General features: G+C 36.8%; 1 protein-coding gene across 2 annotated transcripts in view; it reads right to left on the bottom strand.

The window, feature by feature from the left end:
* Window positions 1–25,125, bottom strand: part of mor (SWI/SNF- related protein mor) — a 183,895-nt gene that overhangs the window by 32,143 nt on the left and 126,627 nt on the right. For both annotated transcript variants that reach the window (XM_067147474.2, XM_067147475.2), the window contains exons 12-14: window positions 20,994–21,214; window positions 5,514–5,671; window positions 3,285–3,380 (exon numbers count right to left, since the gene is read on the bottom strand). In XM_067147474.2, coding sequence (XP_067003575.2) covers window positions 3,285–3,380; window positions 5,514–5,671; window positions 20,994–21,214 — 475 coding nt within the window. The remainder of the gene's footprint in view (window positions 1–3,284; window positions 3,381–5,513; window positions 5,672–20,993; window positions 21,215–25,125) is intronic.

Below are 25,125 nucleotides of genomic sequence, written 5' to 3'. Positions count from 1 at the left end.
CCCCGGCATTTGCCTTGTGTGAAAATGGGAAACCACGGAAAACCATCTTCAGGGCTGCCGACAGTGGGGCTCGAACCCACTATCTCCCGATTACTGGATATTGGCCGCACTTAAGCGACTGCAGCTATCGAGCTCGGTAACTTAGCATTAATCCCTTTCATTGCAATGATCTACACATCAGGTCTTCACATTCCTTCACCCTGAAAAATTGGTAAACAACTCTGGGAAAGATTTAGATTCAGCTTGATATGCAATTACATAATTCAAGAACGAAACATCAAGTGATGAAGCAAGCTCTCTCTCTTTGGTAAAATCAAGCAATTTTTTCATGACTAAATAATTTACATGAGATTTTATACCAAATTTGATTTTCATTAATTTCAATTTAAACTGAAAAGTGGATTCTATATAAATTTTTTCACAAGAAAAAAATATTAGTTTATATCAATTATGAGAGATAAAATTATAGGGATAAACATCCATCAAATAAGCTTGGATGTTTTCGTGTGTGTGCAATGCACTGTTTCAACAGATGAAAGTCTTTGCAGTCTCATCATCTTTTTTTAGTCTGCCCTATTTTATAGTTAACTACTACAAAAAATATCTTTTGCCTCTACTCGTCAGGCTTATAAAATTAGGTTTAATAATAATAATAATAACAACAATAATAATCTGCCTGGGTGTGGTGTACAAGCCTCCTCCATCTTTATCAGTCCATGAACCACTCCCAGTCTTGTCCTCTCTCCTCAACATCTTTCTTCATCAGATCGATCCATTTTCCTCTGGGTTTGCCCACTGTTTTTTTTTTTTTTTCCTTTTACTTCTCTTTCATATTCTCTTCTTGCAGTCCTACTTGCACTCACCCTTCTTACATAGCCAAACCATTTCAGTCTTGCTTTCTTGATCCTCTGTAATAGGAAGTCTCCCATTCCCACCTTCTCTCGGACTTTTTCATTCCTGAACTTGCCCTTCCTGGTCTTCCGTATCATGGTGCGTAGGAACTTCATTTCTGGACTTGGAGTTTTGAGTTGTCTTGTCTCGTTAACATGGTAGTTTCCAAGCTACACGTGAGGATGGGTGTATTTTAAGATTTATATAATGTCATCTTAGCTTTCAATGGTCTTGTTTATCCCACAGCAATTATCTTACTTGGTGGTAAAACTGAGTTGCCTTGCTAATTCGACTGTCCACCTCATATTTTGCAAAGTTGTCTTTTGAGAAATACTACCCAAGTACTTAAACGTTGGAACACTGTCCAGTTTGGTGTCATTTATTCTGATTTGTGGTTTGCCATCTCCCCTCTGTAATTTCATCATCACTGTCTTAGCCTTATACCCTTCTTCCAGTCTTCTGGAAGAATGTTTTCCTGGCATACTGTGTTAAGGACTCTATATAACCATTGGACTGCTGGAGTTCCTGCTGCTCACAACATATCTGCACTTAACTCAACAACTCCAACTGTTGATATTTAAATAATATTTCTTAATTGTTGATATTTAAATCATATTTCTTAAATTCTTGACTCCATTTCTGATGCTTTTCTTCCACATCATTTTCGGGTTTCACCCCAGATCACCACGTCGTCTGCAAAGATGAAAGCTTTCAAGTCCTGCTGCTCCTTCCTTTTTACTGCCTTTGTTATGGCATCCATTAGAGTGATAAATAGGAAGGGCAACAAAGCACTACCTTGCTAAACTTCTTTGTTTCAAACCATTTTGACAGCCCACAACCCACTTGCACACAACTTCTAGTTTTATCATACAGCACCTTCACTTTTGCAAAAAGACCGTCACTAACTCCTAGCTCTTTTAGGCATTCCCAGGTATACCCCCGTGGTATACTATCATAAGCCTTTTCGATGTCTAGGAATGGTAGGAAATGTAGTTCCCCTTTTTTTCCAGTGCTTTTCCATTATCATCCTGACAGCAAAGATAAGGTTTGTAGTTGTTCTTTCTGGCTTAAAACCGTATTGTTCCTCTTCCAACAAAGGTTCTACAATTCTACTCTACGATTCTTTTTTTCCAGAAGTTTTAGACCATAGGATAGCAGAGTAATTCTATGGTAGTTGATGCATTTCCGTCTAGTCCCTTTCTTGAAAAGAGGTACGATTATACCCTTCTTCCAGTCTTCTGGAAGAATGTTTTCCTGGCATACTGTGTTAAGGACTCTATATAACCATTGGACTGCTGGAGTTCCTGCTGCTCACAACATATCTGCACTTAACTCAGATATGCGTTAACATGCCAGTTACCAGTACGAGAAAATATTACATGCCCAGTAGAAAAGAACATGCGAACCCCTCATGTGTTAAATCCAGACACCGGGACAGACATGCAGCTAACAGATGTGAATAAATATTAGTTCAAGGAGTAGTCCGGTCTAAATCACCTGTCAGTATGTTTGCTTAAAGAAGTGGAAGTAAAAATTACAATGCCAGTTTTTTCTTAACTCCAAATGGTTATGAGAAGCGAAAATACAGAACTTAATAAAATACGCGCGACATCACTTTCTCCACTCATAGTCAGCCATATACATAGTAGGGGCATTTATATGTAAATTCAACTGTTAAAACATCCAAATATTTGGCTTATGAAATTCTAATATATACACTAGCATCAAAAAGTTTAAACTCAGCTCCAGAAAACTACATTTTATGTTATTTACTCCCTCCATTCTAAATTATGGTACAGATATCACATTATTGTAAATTGTAATATATAGCATGATGCACTATGATTACTCACACCTTGAATATTAATTGGGTGCCATGTAATAATATCTTGATACTTTCCATTTCAAAATACAGAAGTAACAATTACAAATAAACATGTTCACTCCCTAATTTAATAATGAAAATAATGCATAGGTAACAATCACAAAGACAATTATTCACCCCATAATTTAATACATTCAAAGTAATACCAATACTCTATTATACTGGATGTTGTGAAAAATGTGTACAGCTGCAGGGAGATTACATCCAGAAGTACATAAGTTTCATCGTTTTCCTACAATTAGTTAGTGAGGGGGAAAAAAAAAAAATCTGAGGTGTTATAATTTCAATGCACCTCAAAAAGTATGAGTAACTATCAAACACTCATAACTCTACCAAACAGAGAGACTGTGTAACAGCTAAAAGCAGTAACTTAAATATTACACAATTTTATTTCAAATATGAATCCTCGATCTTTAAGCTGGAGTGCTTCCTTGGGGAGATTCTTTTCTGTCTACATCATTTTAAAAACAACTTTGCACTCGAAGATTTATAAAAACTATAATTTTACCTGAGCAAGACCAGCAGCTGGATCAAATTTCCCTTCTGTTGAAGATGCTTCTACATTTTTCACATGAGCATCCATAAGTGCTGCAGGAACTTCATCCTGGAAAAGACAAGACATTTATTTATTTATTTATTTATTTATTTTATTTCGGCAAGAATTTCAATGGCATTTCAGTCAATTATTATGTTCTCATTTTACAGGAAATAATTTATCCAATTCTAAAAACATCAGAGAGAATATACAGTACATACATTGGAGTAGTAAGTAATTCACGTAAAACAATAAACAATGCAATTAAATTATAAGAATACTAGCTGAAAAGAAATTAAGTAAAGGAACTACAGAACATCAACTAGTGAAAATATACAGACAGAACTACAATACTTCAGTGTAATGGTAACACAACAAACTACCGTATAATCTCAACAACCACCAGCACTTTTCTTGCAAAAATATTGCTTCTAAAAATTGGGCATGGGTCATATTCAAGCCTTTCATATCAGGGTAACATAGTACTTGTTCTGAATGTGTGTCAATGCGGCAACAGTGGTTTCATGTCACGTGACTGTATTGTCTTCAAGAGATCTGCAATATTTTCACCTGTATGTCTCACTTCTTCAAATGGAATTACTTTAATGCATATATGCTGCAGCTTCTAGTACTGGCCTAAAAAGTGAACGGTGATATTAGGTATTCGTCGACTGCTGCTGATGTCCATAAATCCGTCAAAACAGGTATGCTATCTGCATTTCAGAGCTCATCTTTTACTCTTGCTTTTGCTTCTTGATACAATTCAATTACCAGGATCCATGTGGTTATTCACGGTAACTGATGTCTTTTGAAAAATATATACAGGTTCAAGGTGCTGAATCAACTCCTTAAATTCTTTATCTTCAACAATGCTTAAATGACTGGTTGTCTTTGCATGTCATGTAAGCTATTTTCCTGGTAATTACCTTTGATTGATTATCTCCTGGTTTAAATTTGGATCTACTGTCCAGAAAAGATGTGAGAGTAGGCTGGCTAGTATTTGAGTACTGTGATGATGACAACTAGGACAATGACTTTCAAATGGAATGAAGAGGCATGTGCCATTTCTTCACTTGTTACAATTTCACTGTTTTAATTTTATTAGTTGAAATGCTCATGTTCAGTAAAAACAATTTTATGATCTGAGGTGATATGCTTCTTCAATATGTTTCATTGACCTGGTACAAGACTTACAAAGAAAATTGTACCTCAGAAATACTAGCATCAGAACATCTGTAGAAATTCGGAGGGAGGTCCCTTTTATTATGGGATCAGCAGAGCTATAAACGAGCCTTGCTATACTTGCTGCCTGCTATTTTGAAACTTACGAGTTGAGATGTGCTCTTTGCAAACACTTCAAAATCTTCTACTTCTCGCAAGTTGACAATATTCATTAAAAATGTTAGTATTCTATTAACAAAGTATTGGAAAAGTATCTAGCTCATCTGTAGTAGTAATGTTTGTTCGATTTTTTTAAAATTTGCTTTACGTCGCACTAACACACAAAGGTCTTATGGCGACGATGGGATAGGAGCAAGCCGGAAGCAGCCGTGGCCTTAATTAAGGTACAGCCCCAGCATTTGCCTGGTGTAAAAATGGGAAACCATTTAAAACCATCTTCAGGGCTGCTGACAGTGGGGTTCGAACCCATCTCCCAAATGCAAGCTCACAACTGCACGCCCCTAACTGCATGGTCAACTCGCTCGGTCAGCAAGATCTCAAAGCAGTTGTACACAAGATGGCAGATGCAGACAACAAAAATAAAATTAACTCACAAATTTTCAGTAGAGATGACACATAAAAGGGCTATAGCGATTTCTGTCGAATTGAGAAAATTATGACTGCAACAAATTAAAAAGTACTAGGCAGATAACAAGAATCAACCAATACAACCTTAAAAGAGAAAGAGAACATGGAATAACTCAAGTGGTCCAATGTGGTGAATAATAATAATAATAATAATAATAATAATAATAATAATAATAATAATATCACAGCCCTAACTTCAGTACCAATAAAGACGACATTTAATCTAAACTATTCCTCACAGAAGAGTTGGTTTTGTGATTTCCTTGAGTGAACTATCCTGGTTTCATCCACTAACACATCCATTTTGAAAACATGGCATTCAGATTCAAATTCACAGGACTGTAACACTTGCAAGTCTTTCTTCATCAGAATAACCGCTGAACTCTTTCTCACCTTAATACTAGCAAATTCTTCCATTGCAGCTTTGGCTGCAGAGGCAGCTACCCGTGGATCAACTACTGATGCCAGAAAAGCAACAGTCGACATGATAGGGTTCCCTGCTTTGCTGAATGGGATTGGTTGATAAGCTAGAGGACCAAGAGCACCTCCACCTTTAAAAGAAAAATGACATCTTAACAACTTATGATTAAAGAATTTCTTACAATGACACACACACAGAAATTAGTTATACATAATCTGTTATTTAAAAAAAAAAAACATTACGGGGGCTACGTATAAAACTCATGCTTTTCATTCTACATTTTATCACATTTCTTTCTGGGCTGTCTGGTTCACAACTACGTACAGTGGTCAGCCACATCTCACAGTCGCATTATCATATTACAGTTTCACTCAAATAATTATAGCTCCTAAACTTAACATAATTCACCAAAACTCAGCATACAGATACACAAGCCTCTTTAGTAGTCGACCAAGGTACCTATTGGATTACATATAAAGCAGTAAATCACAAGCAACAAAAAGTTTGGACTAACATCCCCACAATTAAGGAGTTAGATGATATAACAGCGTAAGTCTCCTGTTTCCGAATTTCCCAGCCCCTTTACTATAACCCAGTCCAGGTCATAGTTCACTAGGATGCCACTACAGGTCAGGAGCTCACTAAAACCGGCACCATGCGCTGCACTGTTATTGCACGAGGCATGCTTCACAAGCGGCGAGTTAACAGTTCTTTGGCTGGAGAATATGTTTCGTTCTACTTGAGAAGTTATTTATTGAAGTTCTTTGACCTGATTGAGGTCAATCGATAACGCGGGAGTTTCTAGAGCAAATTTTTGTGCACAAAGGAAAATGTTCTGTTATCCCCATGGAAATAAAACAAGATCTATGTAGCTGTGTATCGTCATGGTTACTCGCGATCTGTCAGCTGTGTTTACATTGAGTAGTGCTGCACCACATGTGTTGTACTAGGCGCATTTATGCAAATTAAAAGCAGCAAATATGAAGAAGAATAAATGCGTATGCACGTTTATTTAGACAGCAATGACGATTATTTATTTGAATTAAACAAAGAGTTTAGAGAACTGTCAAGGGAAAATGAAGGTGTAATGAACTCCAGCATTGCAAGTTGTCAATTTTCCAGGGTAAGGCACAAAGGATACAATGTATTCACAAAGAGAGTCCGCCAAAACATACACATGGAGCCCCTACTTAGTTGGTTTCTTGGGGTTGCAGGTTATAATGGATATTCTTCCCTTGAAACCAACAACAGATTCACCAACTGACAAGTTTGGCCCAGGTATGAAATATTCCCTACATTTACTGTCAACATATTTTAGAAAAATACTGACTTTCTGAGGTCTGGTTCTAAGGCTGGTACCTTGATATTGAGTGTTTTCTCAATGGAGTATCCAAAATTTGTAAAAAACGTGTGAAAATTTCACTGAGGAAAGGCACACAACAAACAAATTCTTTACACCAGTAATCTTTCATATCTGGCAAATGAGATGTTAGACTTTTGTGTAAAGCTGTAAATAACTCACTAGACTCATGTTTATAATAATAATAATAATAATAATAATAATAATAATAATAATAATAATAATAATAATAATAATAATAATAATAATAATAATAATAATAATAATAATAATAATAATAATAATAATAATAATAATAATAATAATAATAATAATAATAATAATAATAATAATAATAATAATAATAATAATAATAATAATAATAATAATAATAATAATAATAATAATAATAATAATAATAATAATAATAATAATAATAATAATAATAATAATAATAATAATAATAATAATAATAATAATAATAATAATAATAATAATAATAATAATAATAATAATAATAATAATAATAATAATAATAATAATAATAATAATAATAATAATAATAATAATAATAATAATAATAATAATAATAATAATAATAATAATAATAATAATAATAATAATAATAATAATAATAATAATAATAATAATAATAATAATAATAATAATAATAATAATAATAATAATAATAATAATAATAATAATAATAATAATAATAATAATAATAATAATAATAATAATAATAATAATAATAATAATAATAATAATAATAATAATAATAATAATAATAATAATAATAATAATAATAATAATAATAATAATAATAATAATAATAATAATAATAATAATAATAATAATAATAATAATAATAATAATAATAATAATAATAATAATAATAATAATAATAATAATAATAATAATAATAATAATAATAATAATAATAATAATAATAATAATAATAATAATAATAATAATAATAATAATAATAATAATAATAATAATAATAATAATAATAATAATAATAATAATAATAATAATAATAATAATAATAATAATAATAATAATAATAATAATAATAATAAAAGATTTGAGTTTTATCTAACTAGGTAAAAATGTGCAAAATTAATTTGGACCAGACTGTTGGAACATGTAACAGAAAACTGGACTGCAAATAAGGAGAAATATTAGCTTTCTCTGTGTTAATTATTTGAGGCTACTTGACATAAGAAAACCTGGTGTAAAAGCAACTGTAGTCTAATACCTTAGTTGGGGAGAGTACAGTGACAAATCTCTCTCAGAAAAAGTGAATAATAAATGAAGAAAAATCAACTTAATTTTTTTTTAACTTGTTTTAAAGTTGACACATTTTTGATTTCTTTAGGAATCTGGTGGATATTATGGAGATCCTAGGTAGGATAAATTGCCACTTCTGTCCCCCTACAGTGAGCGATCATGCTTTCCTAACTCCCTGAGCAATACTGGTATATGACAAAATCTAATATTCCTGTTTCATGCAATAACAGCATATCATCATCATCATCATCATCATCATCATCATCATCATCATCATCATCATTTCCCAACTCCAGTTTCCCGGGTGTGGTGTACAAGTACTCGCCATCTCCTTCTGTCTTCATACATCTTCTGATCCAGTACATACTCCCATTTGTATCCTCTCTCCTCCACATCTGATCTTACAGTCTCTATCCAACGTTTTCTTGGTCTTCCCTGTGGTCTTCTTCCTACGAGATTAAGGTCGAAGAAATATTTTCTGGCAGGTCTTTCCCTGTTCATTCTCATTACGTGCCCATACCACTGAAGTCTGCGTTTCTTTATGACACTGATAATAGGAACCTCAATACCAGCTACTTTCCTATTCACTTCATTTCTGATCTTGTCCTTTCTGGTTATTTGGTTCATGGTTCTAATGAATCTCATTTCAGTTGCTTGGATTCTACTGAAGTCTTTGTTCAGTAGGGTACATGTCTCTAAACCATACGATTTAAATAAATCTGTCTTTCTTATTAGCTAAGTGATGAACCAAATTCTTTGAGAAATAAATTTTCTGACCCTTAAAATGTCTTTTAAAAAATCAGTTTGATTCCAAATATTGCTGTTAACTTGGAAGATTTATAAACTTGCTTCTGTTTCTCAAAATAACATTAATCTACTTATGCTGTTATTGCATCCAACTCCTCAGTTTCAAGTTCAGTGGACAAAAGTTTCACTCCAGATATCCCTTCAAAAAGTTCAAAACTGGAATAATATCCCGTTTACACTAGCTACTGAAAGAAATGTTATGGCTATTAGGAATATTCATAGACATGATATAGGCTTTTGGGCTTATGGCGTGTCAAGAAAATAAGGTGAAATTCTTTATGTTTCGCAGGCTGTCACCCTGTCCCTTCACAACTGTTATTTTGTTTTGGTGTTTTCCAAATTCATATGTTCTTCATCGCCAGACTTGTGTCAATGTCATGTGCATATGCCTGGTGTGTTATGTGACCCTCTCAGACTGATTCTGATGGTTTGGTCAGCTTCCGCTTCGAACGCTAGCGATGTACCGCGTCCGATGAGCCATCTGGTGATGAATTAATGTACAATTTCCACTTCTATTGGGTAACGTCTAAATTCAAAGCTCATTGTTTTAGAAGCCTTTCTCGAGGACAGTTGAGATTTTCTTCTGACGAAGCAGAGCATAGTTCTCTACGAAACGTAAAGAATTTCACCTTATTTTCTTGACACGGCACAAGCCCAAAAGCCTATATCATGTCTATAAGTATGGGCCGTGAGAGCATCAATGGCAACAGGAATATTCATGTCTGCAACATTTTCTTGTTGCTCTGACTACACATGCTGTCTTCTAAATGTGTCATTCTCGGCATTATATTCGTCCAAGTATGTTTCGTTACCTCTTTCATTATCAAAGGGTAGAAAAAGGTACACCTATTCACTTCTGTCAACTCAACCCTTTGATAGTGATCAATTGTCAATACAAACCATAATGCTATTCATAACTTATGAGTATGACCAATTTCATTGCATTCATTGTGCATATCTGACAAGTTATCAGGTATAATTCACTAACAGCAACACTGAAGCTAAAAAACATTGCTTGGATGGCTTGCTATGGTTATTCACACACGCTGATGAAATGTTTTGGCAGATTCAGAAGGATGAAAAAAACATACCAGTAGGCAAACACCAACTGGTGAATTTGGTAATAAAAGAAGGCCTACCCTACAATAAATCAACGATAAGTTAGAAATAGTTTCACTACAACCAGTAGATGGCAGAGCAAGAAAGACCTGTAAACTACATACTAGTACATAAGTGGCTGCAGATTGGCAGACCTAAAAAAAAGTACAAGATGTGAGCAGCCAGTGATGTGTAAACAAGAATATTGTACTAGCAACAATGAGTTGTATCTTAAATTTAGAGAACCTCTGAGAGATCAGTCTATCTTTGTATCAAGTGCTAAACGTGGCCCTCACTCCATCTTAAGGTACAACTGAACTCATCGTTCCACGTTCCTAACTGTTCCCTGGAGCGCTGTATTGTCTACGCCCTTGATTTCACGCGTGACGTCTTTCAACTTGTTCAAAGAATGAGGGCTTGTAGCGTAGACTCTTGCCTTCAAATAACCTCCCAGGAAAAGCACAATGGTGTTAAACCTGGAGATCTTGGTGGCCATTAAGTTCCTCGATAAATTTGATCAAAGACATTTTAGATCATTACCACAGTCTTGAGCTGTATGACAAGTGGCATAGTATGCTGGAGGTACTCTTCAGCTCAATATCATCTTGTCACTCAATTCTATGAAGATATGTTGATAGTTTGTGGAGTTTACCATCCATTAAAAAGAATTGGATCCACGCAGCCAATGAAGCTGAACTAACCTGATCTGTGAACGAAGCCATGGACAGGTTTTTGAATGCTGGTTGCCTGAAATGCATGCTCTATTTTCTGTGACGGACGTCTTAATGACTTTTACGGTGACCGCTGCACTCGCTCCTGAATAACCATAACAACCACTGGCAGTGCAGACGAATGATGCTTCCCGGTTTCACTCCTGTAAGATTTTTTTGGCTGTTTCCACCTGCACATCAACACCAATACTGGGTTCCTGTCTGAAGGATTGCAAACACAAAATTCCCTTTTATGCTTTTTCTGTAGCTATGACTGAATTTGTTATCCAGTATTTCTTCACAACAAAAAGTCATTCCTGTAGCGTGTACTGTATCCTCAATCATTAACCCACTTGATATTCACATGAGCACTGGCCAGGCCTTAAATTCAAATGACGAGACATTCACGTGCCGTGCCGAGTCTTATGTACTAATTTATATTTTGACACACCTGCAAGGGTTTCCCTTTTGCAAACTTCTATGAACAGAACAGGAATGTGGCTTGTTTAGAGCTCTCCTTCAAAGAACTTGCACCATTATTTATTGCCTAATTGTAGCCTCTGAAAGCACAAACACTTCATCAGGTGTCAGTCATTCTCCTAGCCATGGATCTGGGCACAGTAAAAGGAAGTGACAGCAATACTATTGTTGAGCTAATTGAAAGTGTCTTAGATTCGGAGAACAGTGATGGCGATTATGATAATAATGAAGAAGAGATTTGAAGTTATACGAGTGACAGCGAAAACGTACCTAAAACCCCACGTGCTAAACCAAAAGAGTGACTGCGTGTGGGTTAGTAACAGAGATAACAAACCAATTATTCACCACTTTGCAGGATCTCCAGGGGTTCAGAAGAACTGAGATACAAATATTTAGATAATTCTGTATCGGAGTTGTCTCTATTCTTGCAGGTTATGGACCCGTCGTTTCCCACATTGTGCGGGAAACAAATATTTATGCTCTGAAACAATGATCGGACCCACATGAAAAAAGACTGTGAAAAGTGGTTTGAAACTAATGAAGACAAAATTAAAGCCTACTTTACCCTCTGCATTCTGATGTTCCAGGTTCATAAGCCTTGCAACCAATTAATTGGAGCAATACTGAGACTCCAATTTTTCAAGAGACAATGAGTAGTGTGAATTGCCTCTACATGTACCCAAATATTTCGAGATTTACCATAAAAAAATCTTCGTTCTAACATAATTATCGTCGAGTACAATTATGTTGAATGCTTCACTGAAAGCTGTGCATGAAAATTCTTGTTGCTGTTCCATTTATAGCTTCTATTTCAGAGCGGTGCACAGTAGTTCTGACAGGGTGGCTCATGTATAGGACGATTTAAATCTGATTTCTAAGCAAGCGCGAGACCATTAAATCTGAAGCGATTGGGTCAAGATTGCAATAGTGTACAACAATGAACAATCTACCATATTTATTCGCATAATTAATAATAATGTTATTGTTTTTTTACGTCCCACTAACTACTTTTACAGTTTCCGGAGACGCCGAGGTGCCAGAATTTAGTCGCACAGGAGATCCTTTATGTTCCAGTTAATCTATCAACATGAGACAGACTTATCTGAGCACCTTCAAATATCACCGGACTGAACCAGGATCAAACCTGCCAAGTTGGCATCAGAAGGCCAGCACTGCAACCGTCTGAGCCACTCGGCCCAGCTATTCGCATAATTAACACAATTCTTTTTACTAAAAATATAGGCAAAAAAAGCAGCTGCATAAATTATTTGTGTAATTTTGACATACAAAAAAATTATATACAAGGAAAGGAAGGCTCATTAAAATATATACATTTTTTTTTAAATGATTGTCATTTGGAGTAAAATGATCACATTAGTCTTCTGCTGAACAAAGAGTACACACTTACAGCTGGCAAGTTGAACACGTGGATATGAAGTAGCCTACACATACCAAAAAGATGTTCTACACACACTGCCAAATTATAACAGCCCCTGAAGCAAAATAAATAAGAAACTCCGTACCAACAGCATCCATATACACTATGTGATCAAAAGTATCATTACACCCACCCAAAACATACGTTTTTCATCTTAGGTGCATTGTGCTGCCACCTACTGCCAGGCACTCCATATCAGCAACCTCAGTAGTCATTAGACATCGTGAGAAAGCAGAATGGGGTGCTCCGCAGAACTCACGGACTTTGAACGTGGTCAGGTGACTGGGTGTCACTTGTGTCAGAAGTCTGTATGCGAGATTTCGACACTCCTAAACATCCCTAGGTCCACTGTTTCTGATGTGATAGTGAAGTGGAAACATGAAGGGACACGTACAGCACGAAAGCGTACAGGTCGACCTCGTCTGTTGACTGACAGAGACCGCCGACAGTTGAAGAGGGCTGTCAAGTGTAATAGGCAGACCAGCAGAAGGAATTCCAAACTGCATCAGAATCCACTCCAAGTACTATGACAGTTCGGTGGGAGGTGAGAAAACTTGGATTTCATGGTCGAGCGACTGCCCATAAGCTACACATCACGCAGGTCAATGCCAGACGACGCCTCGCTTGGTATAAGGAGCGTAAACATTGGATGATTGAACAGTGGAAAAACAGTGTGTGGAGTGACGAATCACGGTAAACAATGTGGCGATCCGATGGCGGGGTGTGGGTATGGCGAATGCCCGGCGAACGTTATCTGCCAGCGTGCGTAGTGCCAACAGTAAAATTTGGAGGCGGTGGTGTTATGGTGTGGTCGTGCTTTTCATGGAGGGAGCTTGTACCCCTTGTTGTTTTGCGTGGCACTATCACAGCACAGGTCTACATTGGTGTTTTAAGCACCTTCTTGCTTCCCACTGTTGAAGAGCACTTCGGGGACGGCGATAACATCTTTCAACACGATCGAGCAACTGTTCATAATGCACGGCCTGTGGCGGAGTGGTTACATGAGAATAACATCCCTGTAATGGACTGGCCTGCACAGAGTCCCGACTTGAATCCTACAGAACACCTTTGGGATGTTTTGGAACGCTAACTTCGTGCCAGGCCTCACCGACCGACATCGCTACCTCTCCTCAGTGCAGCACTATGTGAAGAATGGGCTGCCATTCCCCAGGCAACCTTCCAGCACCTGATTGAACGTATGCCTGCAAGAGTGGAAGCTGTCATCAAGGCTAAGGGTGGGGCAACACCATACTGAATTCCAGCATTACTGATGGAGGGCACCACGAACTTATGCGTCATGTTCAGCCAGGTGTCTGCATACTTTTGATCACATAGTGTATAATGGTAGTGGCAAAGAGGAACTACCTCACATGAATGTGCTTCTGCCATCGCTACTGCAGGAAGAACTATAGCTATCAACAACATTCGCATCTTTCCAGAGCAAATAATCTTCACTACCATCTAAATGACTCTTGAATCCCATTTTCTTGAAGAGCACTTAGTTATTTCCAAAGATATTATGTCCTATGTGCACAATATCCACTGGCAAAGAAGTTCCACATATGGTTTCTGTACCTTGTCTGATAGAGGAAGTTCCACCATCCAGCTCTGACAGAACTTTTGTACGTAGTCGTTGAAGGCTTGTTTTCTAAAATATGAAGGTTGGTTCAACAGGAGGCACTATGATTTTTGGTGATCACACACACCTAAAAGACTCCCCACTCTTTAATTTACTAAATTAAACCACATTCCATTAAAACACAATTCAAACTCCATTAATTATTAGTTATGCCAATTCAATAATGCTCCTTAAATTTCCACAATCATTACCAAAATAATGTAACCTTTTGATCAGTGAGCTTTTGGTGACACAGACCACCAGGAGCGAGTTTTCTTGAAAAGTTTGAATTGCTGATTTTAAGTTATTTTGATTCTAACTTTTCTCTATTAATAAAGTTACATAATTTACACTTATGGTACATAATTGATACCTTCAAGTTAATTGAAATCAGTGACATAGAAAATAATTTTCTCAGAATACTGAAAGGAATAATAAAATTGACAAAAACATAATTACTCTCTATAGGTGATCAAGTTTGTATCCTTTACAACACACTGACTTGACTTTACAACAGTCTCACCTATCAAAATGTCTTTCGGGTATGGTACTCTTCAAAACAGGGGTATATCCAGAGGGGCCTATTACACTCAGTACACATCCACTTAGTGTCTGTTCTTTTGGGTGGTCTCTTCTTTGTGTGCTGACACACAAAACACCGTCGTGGTGGTTTCTGCTTTGATTGCGTTGGAGGTACTGGTTTAGGGAAATTACGTCCAGAAAGTCTCAAGCAGTCTTCTCCTGAAGGTGGACCTCCTTTTGTTGGTTTCCTCTCCACTGCAAATTCCTCTAGCAGCTGATCTATAAGGCAGACACGGTAGTCAAGTAGCTGTGGATTTTTTCCAGTCTTCACCTTGTAAATAATGTACAAGTTCAGCACTGAAATGTCTATCAGGTTTAAAAAAGAAGAAACGTTACATACCATTTCAGTGTTTTCCTGACATTTGCAGTGAAGCTTACTTCAATATCAGCCCAGTCAACTGGGCCCATGTTCTTATTATAATCCAGTACACTCAATGCCGGGCTGAGTGGCTCAGACGGTTGAGGCGCTGGCCTTCTGACTCCAACTTGGCAGGTTCGATCCTGGCTCAGTCCAGTGGTATTTGAAGGTGCTCAAATACGACAGCCTCGTGTCGGTAGATTTGCTGGCACATAAAAGAACTTCTGTGGGACAACATTCCGACATCTCGGCATCTCCGAAAACCGTAAAAGTAGTTAGTGGGACGTAAAAACAATAAAAAAATTTTACAACTCAACCAGGCGATTTATTTATTTATTTATTTAAATTAGTTAGTGGGACGTAAAGCAAATAACATTATTATTATTATTATTATTATTATTATTATTATTATTATTATTACCAGTACACTCAAAGGTTTCTTTTTATTCTGCCCTGTGGCGTGATCTGTTTTTATCTGTTTCTACCATCTTGTTCTCGTGTATGCTAGTAAGCATAGTAACATCCCTTTTGTCATGCCATCTTTGCGCCAGCATATCACTGGTGTGCCACGAAATACATTCTCCCTTTTCTTCGGGAAGTCTGGCACCCCTTTTTCATTTTTTCTGACTGTGCCACAAGCTCCAGTATTTTCCTTGTGTAAGTACTCAAAAAGATTTGGGCTTGTGTACCAGTTGTCGACATACAGGTTATAACCTTTACCAACGTAAGGTGCTGTCACAGTTTTGACAACTGACCCAGACACTCAAAGAGTTTTTCGTGTTCAATTTCTGTATCTTTTCCAGTATAAACACTAAAATCAAGGATAAACCCAGTTTCACAGTTGTAAAAATAGCCTTAACGAAATGTAACTAGACGCGAGAAAATATAAACTATGCTCTGAAATCAGTGATGTACTCTGCCATATCTTGGTGTATCACTGTCTTACAGTAATTTCAGTACATAACATTAAAATTAAGTGATCGTTTAATTCAGCCTTTATTTCCAACGAGTTAAAAACTGTTATCGGCCACGTCATTTACGGTACGCATTTATTACGAAAACATGTTATCCTCTTTCACTTTGAATTGTCTTTTAGAGAACATCGCCTTCGAACATACCATTTCCACTTCTATTGGGTAACGTCTAAATTCAAAGCTCGTTCAATGTTTTAGAAGCCCTTCTTGAGGACAGTTGAGATTTTCTTCTGATGACGCAGAGCATAGTTCTCTGCAAAACGTAAAGAATTTCACCTTATTTTCTTGACACGGCATAAGCCCAAAAGCCTATATCATGAATATGTGATTACTTTATAATCTATCACATAATTTAGTATTGAACAGGTGGATCCTAATATCTCACTTTTTTCTTATGCACTATTTAGCATTAAAATTATGCGATCATTTACTTAGCCTTTATTTCTAACGAGTTAACAACGCTGTCGACCAAGATACTTATGTATGTTATGAAAGCATGTTCTCCTCTTTCATTTCTGATTTTCTTTACGGAACGATAGTTGACGGGTATTACTAATCGACTCCGACATCGCCTTTGAATATTGAAAAGAGGGCTCGCTAGTGGACATAGTGAGGAAACGGTACCAAAGATGATCAATCATATGTAATATAAGGACTGCGTGCATAACTATCGGTAACGGAAAAAAATTGCACGCGCTTAATCGCTTAATGTGTCAATGATAGGGCTCTTAATGTATCTGAAGGAAAATACACAGTTTAATATAGGAATTTGAAGGGACCTACAAACCCTGACATAAAGGGGTTCTTGTTATATGCCGAACTCGCTACAGCAGACTTCTACTGTAGTGTGATGAAGTTAAACATAGAAAATTCACATTCTTGGTTAAAGAGAGTAACTTGCAGGCTGAAAATTACAGCAATGTATCAGTTTGAATGATCTCAACCCTCCTTAGGGAAGAAATTTCTGCTGATGTGTCTACACTAAGCAGCCTTCCCCAGGTAGAAAGATGCCGAGATCTGAAGAATACGAGTTCTATTGTGATGGCGCTGAGAGAAGAGTCACATGAGACATCGATAATCCTGATAACCTATTGGTTGAAATCTTTTGGTATTCTTCGGCACATTGATGTTCTTCATTGCTTTTGTTCCATAAACTTTACTATCCCACCTCGGATTACCTAAAACTCCAAGATGCTAATCTCATGTGCTCCAGCTATTTCACATCCTTCAATTTAGAGAATTTCATTAAAAACAGCATATCCATTGTTACAGAACAACGTCGCGTATTCCAGAATTTCCTTTCCTACCAGTGGAACCTTATTAGTTTTCTGGCCGCTAAATGATTTATGACACTTGTTGGTAACTTGAAGTGCATTTTCCTGTTTCCAGGAGTACTGCACATTCGATTCAGATACTGAAAACTTACAGCCCACATTACCATACCACAAGTTTATACAATGCCTTATTACTAAGGGCCTTATTTTTTGGTGAAATAAAACTGTTGATTTCGGTGTTAAAACTAACACTATTTCGGTAGATATTTCGTGAAATAAATTGTCATACTGATCGATGTTTCTTGTGAAATATTCCTTATGGTATGGGGTAAATCTAAGTAATTTTTTGATTAGGGGTTTTAAAGTGAACACTTGTAATGTATTAAATTGTTATTAAACCTTAGAACAACCAAATATACTAAATGTTGTAGAAATAAATACCGGTAGGCCTATATGAATCACTGAAACCTCAAAATGAAGTTAGGCGGAAGTTAGGAATTTATACAAAGCCTACACGTTTTTGCCGGTTCCGTGGTGTACGGGTAGCGTGCCTGCCTCTCACCAGGAGGCCCCAGGTTCGATTCCCGGCCAGGTCAGGGATTTTTTTCTCGACCTGAGGGCTGGTTCAAGGTCCACTCAGCCTACGTGATTAGAACTGAGGAGCTACTGACGGTGAGATATCGGCCCCGGTCTCGAAAGCCCAGAATAATGGCTGAGAGGATCCGTCGTGCTGACCACCCGACCCCTTGCAATCTGTAGGCCTTCAGGCTGAGCAGCGGTCACAGGGCAAGCCAAGGTCCTTTCAGGGCGTTAAGTGCCATGGGGTTTGGTTTGGTTCTACATGTTTTAACATTTTGAATGACTTGTCTCCAAATAAAAAAAAAAACCCGCATGGTTTCAACATTATCAGGATTCAGAGTTGTGCGACAGTCAGAAAGTATGTTTTTGTAAACAAAGCAGCCCATTTCGCTGACCACATTAGATGTCGGAAACCATAATACTTGCGAACACTTGGTGCAAATCCTCCTAAAACTTCACTAACAATGTCTTCTTTCATCCCTTCTATCAGACGTGCTTTCACTGCATCTTGCAAAGCCATATATCCCTGGAAGATATTCATGGATATGCTGGTGCTGCCCGGCCGGGTATGAGTAACTCACGACGGTTAAGGCGTTGGCTTTCTGAGCCCAAGTTGGTAGGTACAATCCTGGCTCAGTCCGGTGATTAAATACGTCAGCCCCATGTTACTAGTTTTATTGGCGCGTAAAAACCTCCTGTGGGACAACATTCCGACATCTCGGGATCTCCGAAAACCGTAAAAGTAGTTAGTGGGACGTAAAAACAATAAAAAATTTTACAACTCAACCAGGCGATTTATTTATTTATTTATTTATTTATTTATTTATTTATTTATTTATTTATTTGCTCTTTGCTTTACGTCGCACCACCACAGATAGGTCTTACGGCGACGATGGGATAGGAAAGGCCTAGGAATTGGAAGGAAGCGGCCGTGGCCTTAAAACCCCGGCATTTGCCTGGTGTGAAAAAGGAAAACCAGGGAAAACCATCTTCAGAGCTGCCGATAGTGGGGCTCGAACCCACTATCTCCCGATAACTGGATACTGCCTCCACTTAAGCGACTGCAGCTATCGAGCTCGGTGCGATTTATTTAAAATAGTCCTACTAATATTGTCATATTTTATAATAAAGTCGGTATTATTTATCTTCCCTTTTATATTCATCCATGTCGTCATGCCAGGATTATCCAATTTTTCTATAGAAATGCTGGCTTGCGTGAATGCTTTCGTTGTGTTTATTACAAATTGCTCTCTATCACTTTTCAACTCCTTTGCAATGTGTAAAGTATCGCCGATTGTTATTTGCCGCTTAAAATTATGTTCATTTGCTTCATTCTTCTTCTTTTTGTGTGTTTCTGATTCTCTACAGTATTTATCGCACGCATCTCTTCGTTTTCACGTAACGCGAACATTACAGTACTTACACATTAGAATCTTTCTTGCAGCATCAAATACATAGAACGCCTCACTGTTGTATTCCTCGGCCCTCGGAAAAACTGTTGTGACTTTAGTTTTCAGCATTTTTGTACTTAAATGCTGGACATTTGCTGATAAAGGTTCATTGGCGCGAGCTTTCATTGCGAAAGAGTATAATGCGCACTGCTGTATCTACAACCGATCTTGCTACGACCACAACGCCATTTGCTGTAATCGATAACAGATTTCGATTATAATGATTGCTTTAGAGATCGCGGAACTGAATACACATACTTCCGATACACAGGGCACGCGTTGTGTGCATTTGTGTAGAGAATATACAGCGCTACCAATCAACTGAGAAGGAAACTACTATAGTCAAGTTCTCAAGTGCATTTAAACGTTTATTGGAGATCTTTTCCGATTCGATTTCGCATTTTTCTTACCAAGTGGGGTATATTTCGTGATTATTTGTGCGATTCGCGTAATAAACAAATTTCGCAATATTTCGTGAGTTCATTTCGCTAAAATACGTTACGGTACCTACAAGGTCATATAAAGGCTAGAAAGAAGATATGAAAAATTTCGTGCTTATCACTATTACCAAAAAATACGGCCCCTACTTATTACTTACATATTTGCTCATCATGGATTTAATATTGAACAGTTATGAGGTTATAGAACACACACGAAGGACTTGTATAGAATAGAGGTTTGTAACAGATTACGTAACGTGCTATCTGCGTCAAATCAGCGATGATGTGCACACTGACCTGCTTGAGTGTTGCAATTTGGAAATGCAAAATTTCAAAATAGAAAGCCTGCTAATTGCCATCTACATTTTGCTACACTCATGGAACTGCATGGTAAATTCACTAGAAAATGCTTTAAAAAATTTAAAGTTTTAAATACGCTAAAAATATTCCTGTCTTCACTTTGAACTAAAGTAATTAGCGTGTTATGCGATGGCAAGAATTATGTGAATAAATAAGGTAATTCAACCCCTGTGTAGAGTACCACTGCTCTGCTCTGCTCTGCTCTGCTCTGCTCTGCTCTAAATGGAGTGGCAAGTTTGTTTTGGTCTCTTCTTTTATCCCTTGAAGTCTGATTATTAATTTTGTTATGTCCAATTTTAGCAAGGGAACAAGAAAGATTGCAACCACTATCAAGGTATTTCTTTGATTATTGAAGCAGGTAAGATGTTCACAGGCATTTTGGAAAAGAGAGTGCAATCAGTAGTAGAGAGGAAATTGGATGGAAACACTGAGAATTTCACTGTATAATCCTACCTAAAGTTTCCTTAACCATAAAATTTCTTTTTAAACAATCTATACAAAGAAAAAATTATACACGAAAAATAGTAACATTTAAAAGATTTGTATTTCTTGCAATATGCAAAGAATTTAGCTGATTTTTTATCTGTGTTTCTTTACCACAAGTAGAAAACTATACGTATGTAGAAACTATGGAATCAATGGACAACTCACCTGCTTCTGGATCTTCCAGATATGGATCTTCGATGGGTAATCGTAGGAAGTGCAGAATACATTCATCCTGAGTGCGGCTTCCAACATGCTCGCATACTTTATTCCAGTCATCTTTGTACATTTCCAAACCTTCCAGAAGCAGAAGTGTTTCCTGTTCAGTCCATTCGCGAGTCAAACTGGCAGCTGTTTTGTTACGTAAGGCAGCTGGTTTACGGGCGTACCTGAAAAGCAAAAAGAATTGTATAGCAATTTCGAACACAGTTCTCTTCATCACTAAAATTAATGCCCAATCTGATTATAAACATTTTTGTAGTGTAAGTTTCAGAAATTCCTTACCAGGAAGCAACAGTTCTACCTGCAATAGTGACAACGAATAGCACATAAAGGAAAGAATTTTTTTTTTTTTTTTTGCTAGGGGCTTTACGTTGCACCCACACAGATAGGTCTTATGGCGACAAGGAAAGAATTATTAGCTTATAGCTATAAGTATTTTGTGAAAATGTTGCAAAAAGAATAGCCCTTTGATAAAAAAAAATAGTTAGACCTAGGTGTGGCCAGTTGGGACATAATGAAGCCAGATCTGGTCTCTGAATAAAGACAACATTAAGAAATTAGAAGCCTTTAAGATGTGGTTATGGCATCATTTGGAGAAAATAAACACTGATGTGCTAGATCAAATTAGAGAGGAAAGACAGCTAATCAACCAGATCCAGCGAAGGACAATGTGTGGCTGGAGTAATGACTGCGTGTGGGAAATCTCTAGATCCTTCGAGATTAAGACTGGTGTTCATCAAGGCGATGGGCTCTCAGCTATTCTATTCTTTTCAACTCTGTTCTTAAAATGGTCACCTGAGAGTGGATAATGGGTCTTCCATGAGTGGAGAAACAGACAACACAATAATGGTATTAGGCTGGGCACTGGATCCAAATCAATCAACACTGACTGCCCTGCTTTAGTAGATGATGTTCTCCTAATGGCAGGAAGAATATCTTCCCAGTAACTGTAGGCTACTTATACTCTTGATCGTTCCGATGAAAACAGATGCGATAACTTTGTCAAAAGATGATCAATTTGGGATTTTCCTAATGGTTATGTATATATTTATGTATCTCCTTTCTGTGTAAATAAATTTTGAATGTAAGAATTATGTAAATAATTTATGCAGCTGAATATTTCAACCCCTTCACTCCCCCCCGTGCTAATGGGGGCTGAACTTGGACTTTGAACGGCATCTGGTGTTTCACCAATCAACTCAGTGACCCCCAAAACTGGATTCCACACTAGCAATGGTTGTTTTTGATCCTTTCACATGTCAGTCTCTTCTCACATCCATTCCTAAGGGTGCTAGGGGTATCATAACCCCCACAGTAATTTTTCCAGATATTAAGTCATATCTGTAACATACATACATACATACATACATACATACATACATACATACTGAGCTCGATAGCTGCAGTCGCTTTAGTGCGGCCAGTATCCAGTAATCAGGAGATAGTGTGTTCGAGTCCCACTGTCGGCAGCCCTGAAGATGGTTTTCCGTGGTTTCCCATTTTCACACCAGGCAAATGCCGGGGCTGTACCTTAATTAAGGCCACGGCCGCTTCCTTCCAATTCCTAGGCCTTTCCTATCCCATCGTCACCGTAAGACATATCTGTGTCGGTGCGATGTAAAGCAAAAAAAACAACATAATCTCGGTCATAAAGGAAAATATCTTGCAGAAAGCCATGATATTCGCTGACAGTAAAATAACAATAGACTCATTCAAATGTAATAAATGATATTCACTGACAGTAAAATAAAAATAGACTCATTAAAATGTAATAACAACAACGGCTTTATTCACCAAATTGAGATGAAAGTGAAGATGCTTGCAAGTAACAACTGGAAAATCGAGTTCACATGGATTAAGGCCCATGCAGGGAACTATGGAATCTGGCCAAGGAAGCTGCGCATGACAGTGAAATTAGTGAGTGTTACAGCAAAATTCCTAAAAGTGTTTCGATTAAGGAGTTGAGAGTTTACGAGAATGGCAGAGTGAATGGAATCAAACGATGAAGGGCTTACTAACAAAATAATTTCTTCCCATAGTAATAGACAGACTGTCCCAATAAATTTATTTAATGCCAAATTTCACTGCAATGATAGCGGGTCATGGGAAATTCCAAACTTATTTTCATTGTTTCAGAATTTTAGATAGTCCTATATGTCCATGTAATGTCATTGATCAAACTGTGGACCATTTATTATTTCATTATGAATTACTTGAGAGGGAAAGAAGCATTTTAATTAAAGATATGGGCCGATGACCTTCGATGTTAGGCCCCTTAAAACACCAACCGTCTTACTAATAAAAAGTCCTTATACAGTTGTTTAACTCTTGTTTAGTTAAACAGTGAATAAACCCTGTATAAGCATTTTACATTTTTCTTACTAATAAACGAGGTATACGCATTGTATTACTATACAGCACGTATACACTCGTTCCAAGGCGTAGGAATATCTTCCTGCAGTTCACTGACATATTTCGCACGTTCACCGCCTTTATGATCGCTTCTGCTGGTTATCTACGAGCAAAACTTACCGGAAAGTCGCACAGTAGCACGGCATATCGAAAAGGCAGTTGCAACACTGAGACAGCAGGAAATTGGCTTATACTGATATCAACATTTCTTCAGCTTGCTTGTGTAATGAACGCAAAAAAAAAAAAGAAATGGAAAGGCTTAAGAAAAGATCAACAGCTCCTAACTGGGATAGTACGGAAAACGCAAGCAATTGAATCAGCGAGTTGAAAAGTGTACCGTACACATTCAGGAGAAAGGAAAAACTGTTTTGTAGCTAAACGAAAGGTTTGATCAAAAAAGTTTCTATTAGGCATTTATACATCATATTTCTGCGTATTCAACTACAAAGTATGGAAATCATATTACGTATGGTTTTCAAGTTATGCCATTTTGTATCTCGAGGAATATGTCCCATTTTATAGGTAGGTACTCAAGTTTGAGAAAGATCTTTGTAGGGGCAGATAATGTATAATAAACTCGCAATTTCAAAAGTCTATTAAGCAGTAATACATTATTACACAAACATACGCCCAACCATCATTTCTTTTATAACTTAGTTATTCATTGTCATTCCATGAGACAGCTGGAAATTGACTTATATTGATATCAACATTTCTTCAGCTTGCTTGTGTAATGAACGCCAAAAAAGAAATGGAAAAGCTAAGATCAAAAGCTCCTAACTGGGGTAGTACGGAAAACGTAAGCAATTGTAATTGAATCGGCGAGTTGAACAGGGTACACATTCCAAAATCCTTACTTTTCAGGAGAAAGGAAAAACTGTTTTGTAGCTTAAAAGAAAGGTTTGATCAAAAAAGTTTCTATTAGGCATTTATACGTCATATTTCTGGGTATTCAACTACAAAGTATGGAAATCATATTACGTATGGTTTTCAAGTTTCAAGTTGTGCTTCCAAGTTACCAGAAGTGAGAAATTTATTCTAATTTGGTTCCTTTCAAAATGAGGTTTGAGTTTATTCCTTCCCTGCTGATGGTCATCATGTCTTTGTCTTACTCATCATCAGCTCAAATTCATTGAATATATTGTTCCATATAGTCAGTTCTTTCTGTACTTCAGCTTCTGTTTCTCCCCGTAACAGCACATCATCAGCAAATACCAGGGCATTTGGTTCATTGTACATTTTCCTGATAGACTTTATCATCTTGTCCATTACTATTATGATGAAGAGTGGTAATAGGGCACTTCATTACTGAACACCTCTTTGTCTCAAACCATTTAGATCATCCACTACCTATCTGAGCACATGCATAGTAAAACTTGGAAATAAAATAATTTATATTTCGTCTTTTACATTATGAAAATCCTGTTTCAGTAAAAAATTCATTTTATAGTTTCATAAAATAAACAGTGACAGTCCTGATGACAGTTGGAATCGTGTACATCATATCTATAATGCGATGTGTAAATATATACAGTTAACACTTATTTTCATTATGTTATGAAAGGATCAACTATTTCTCAGAAAACACACACATACATACACACACACACACTTACAACACATCAATAACCCCTAAACTACAAAACAGTTCGTAAAATATCAACCA

Source organism: Anabrus simplex, chromosome 5, assembly GCF_040414725.1.
Source record: "Anabrus simplex isolate iqAnaSimp1 chromosome 5, ASM4041472v1, whole genome shotgun sequence".
Taxonomy (NCBI): Eukaryota; Metazoa; Arthropoda; class Insecta; order Orthoptera; family Tettigoniidae; genus Anabrus; species Anabrus simplex.
The sequence above is the reverse complement of the archived record's forward strand: the minus strand, read 5'-3'. Positions and strand labels throughout refer to the sequence as shown.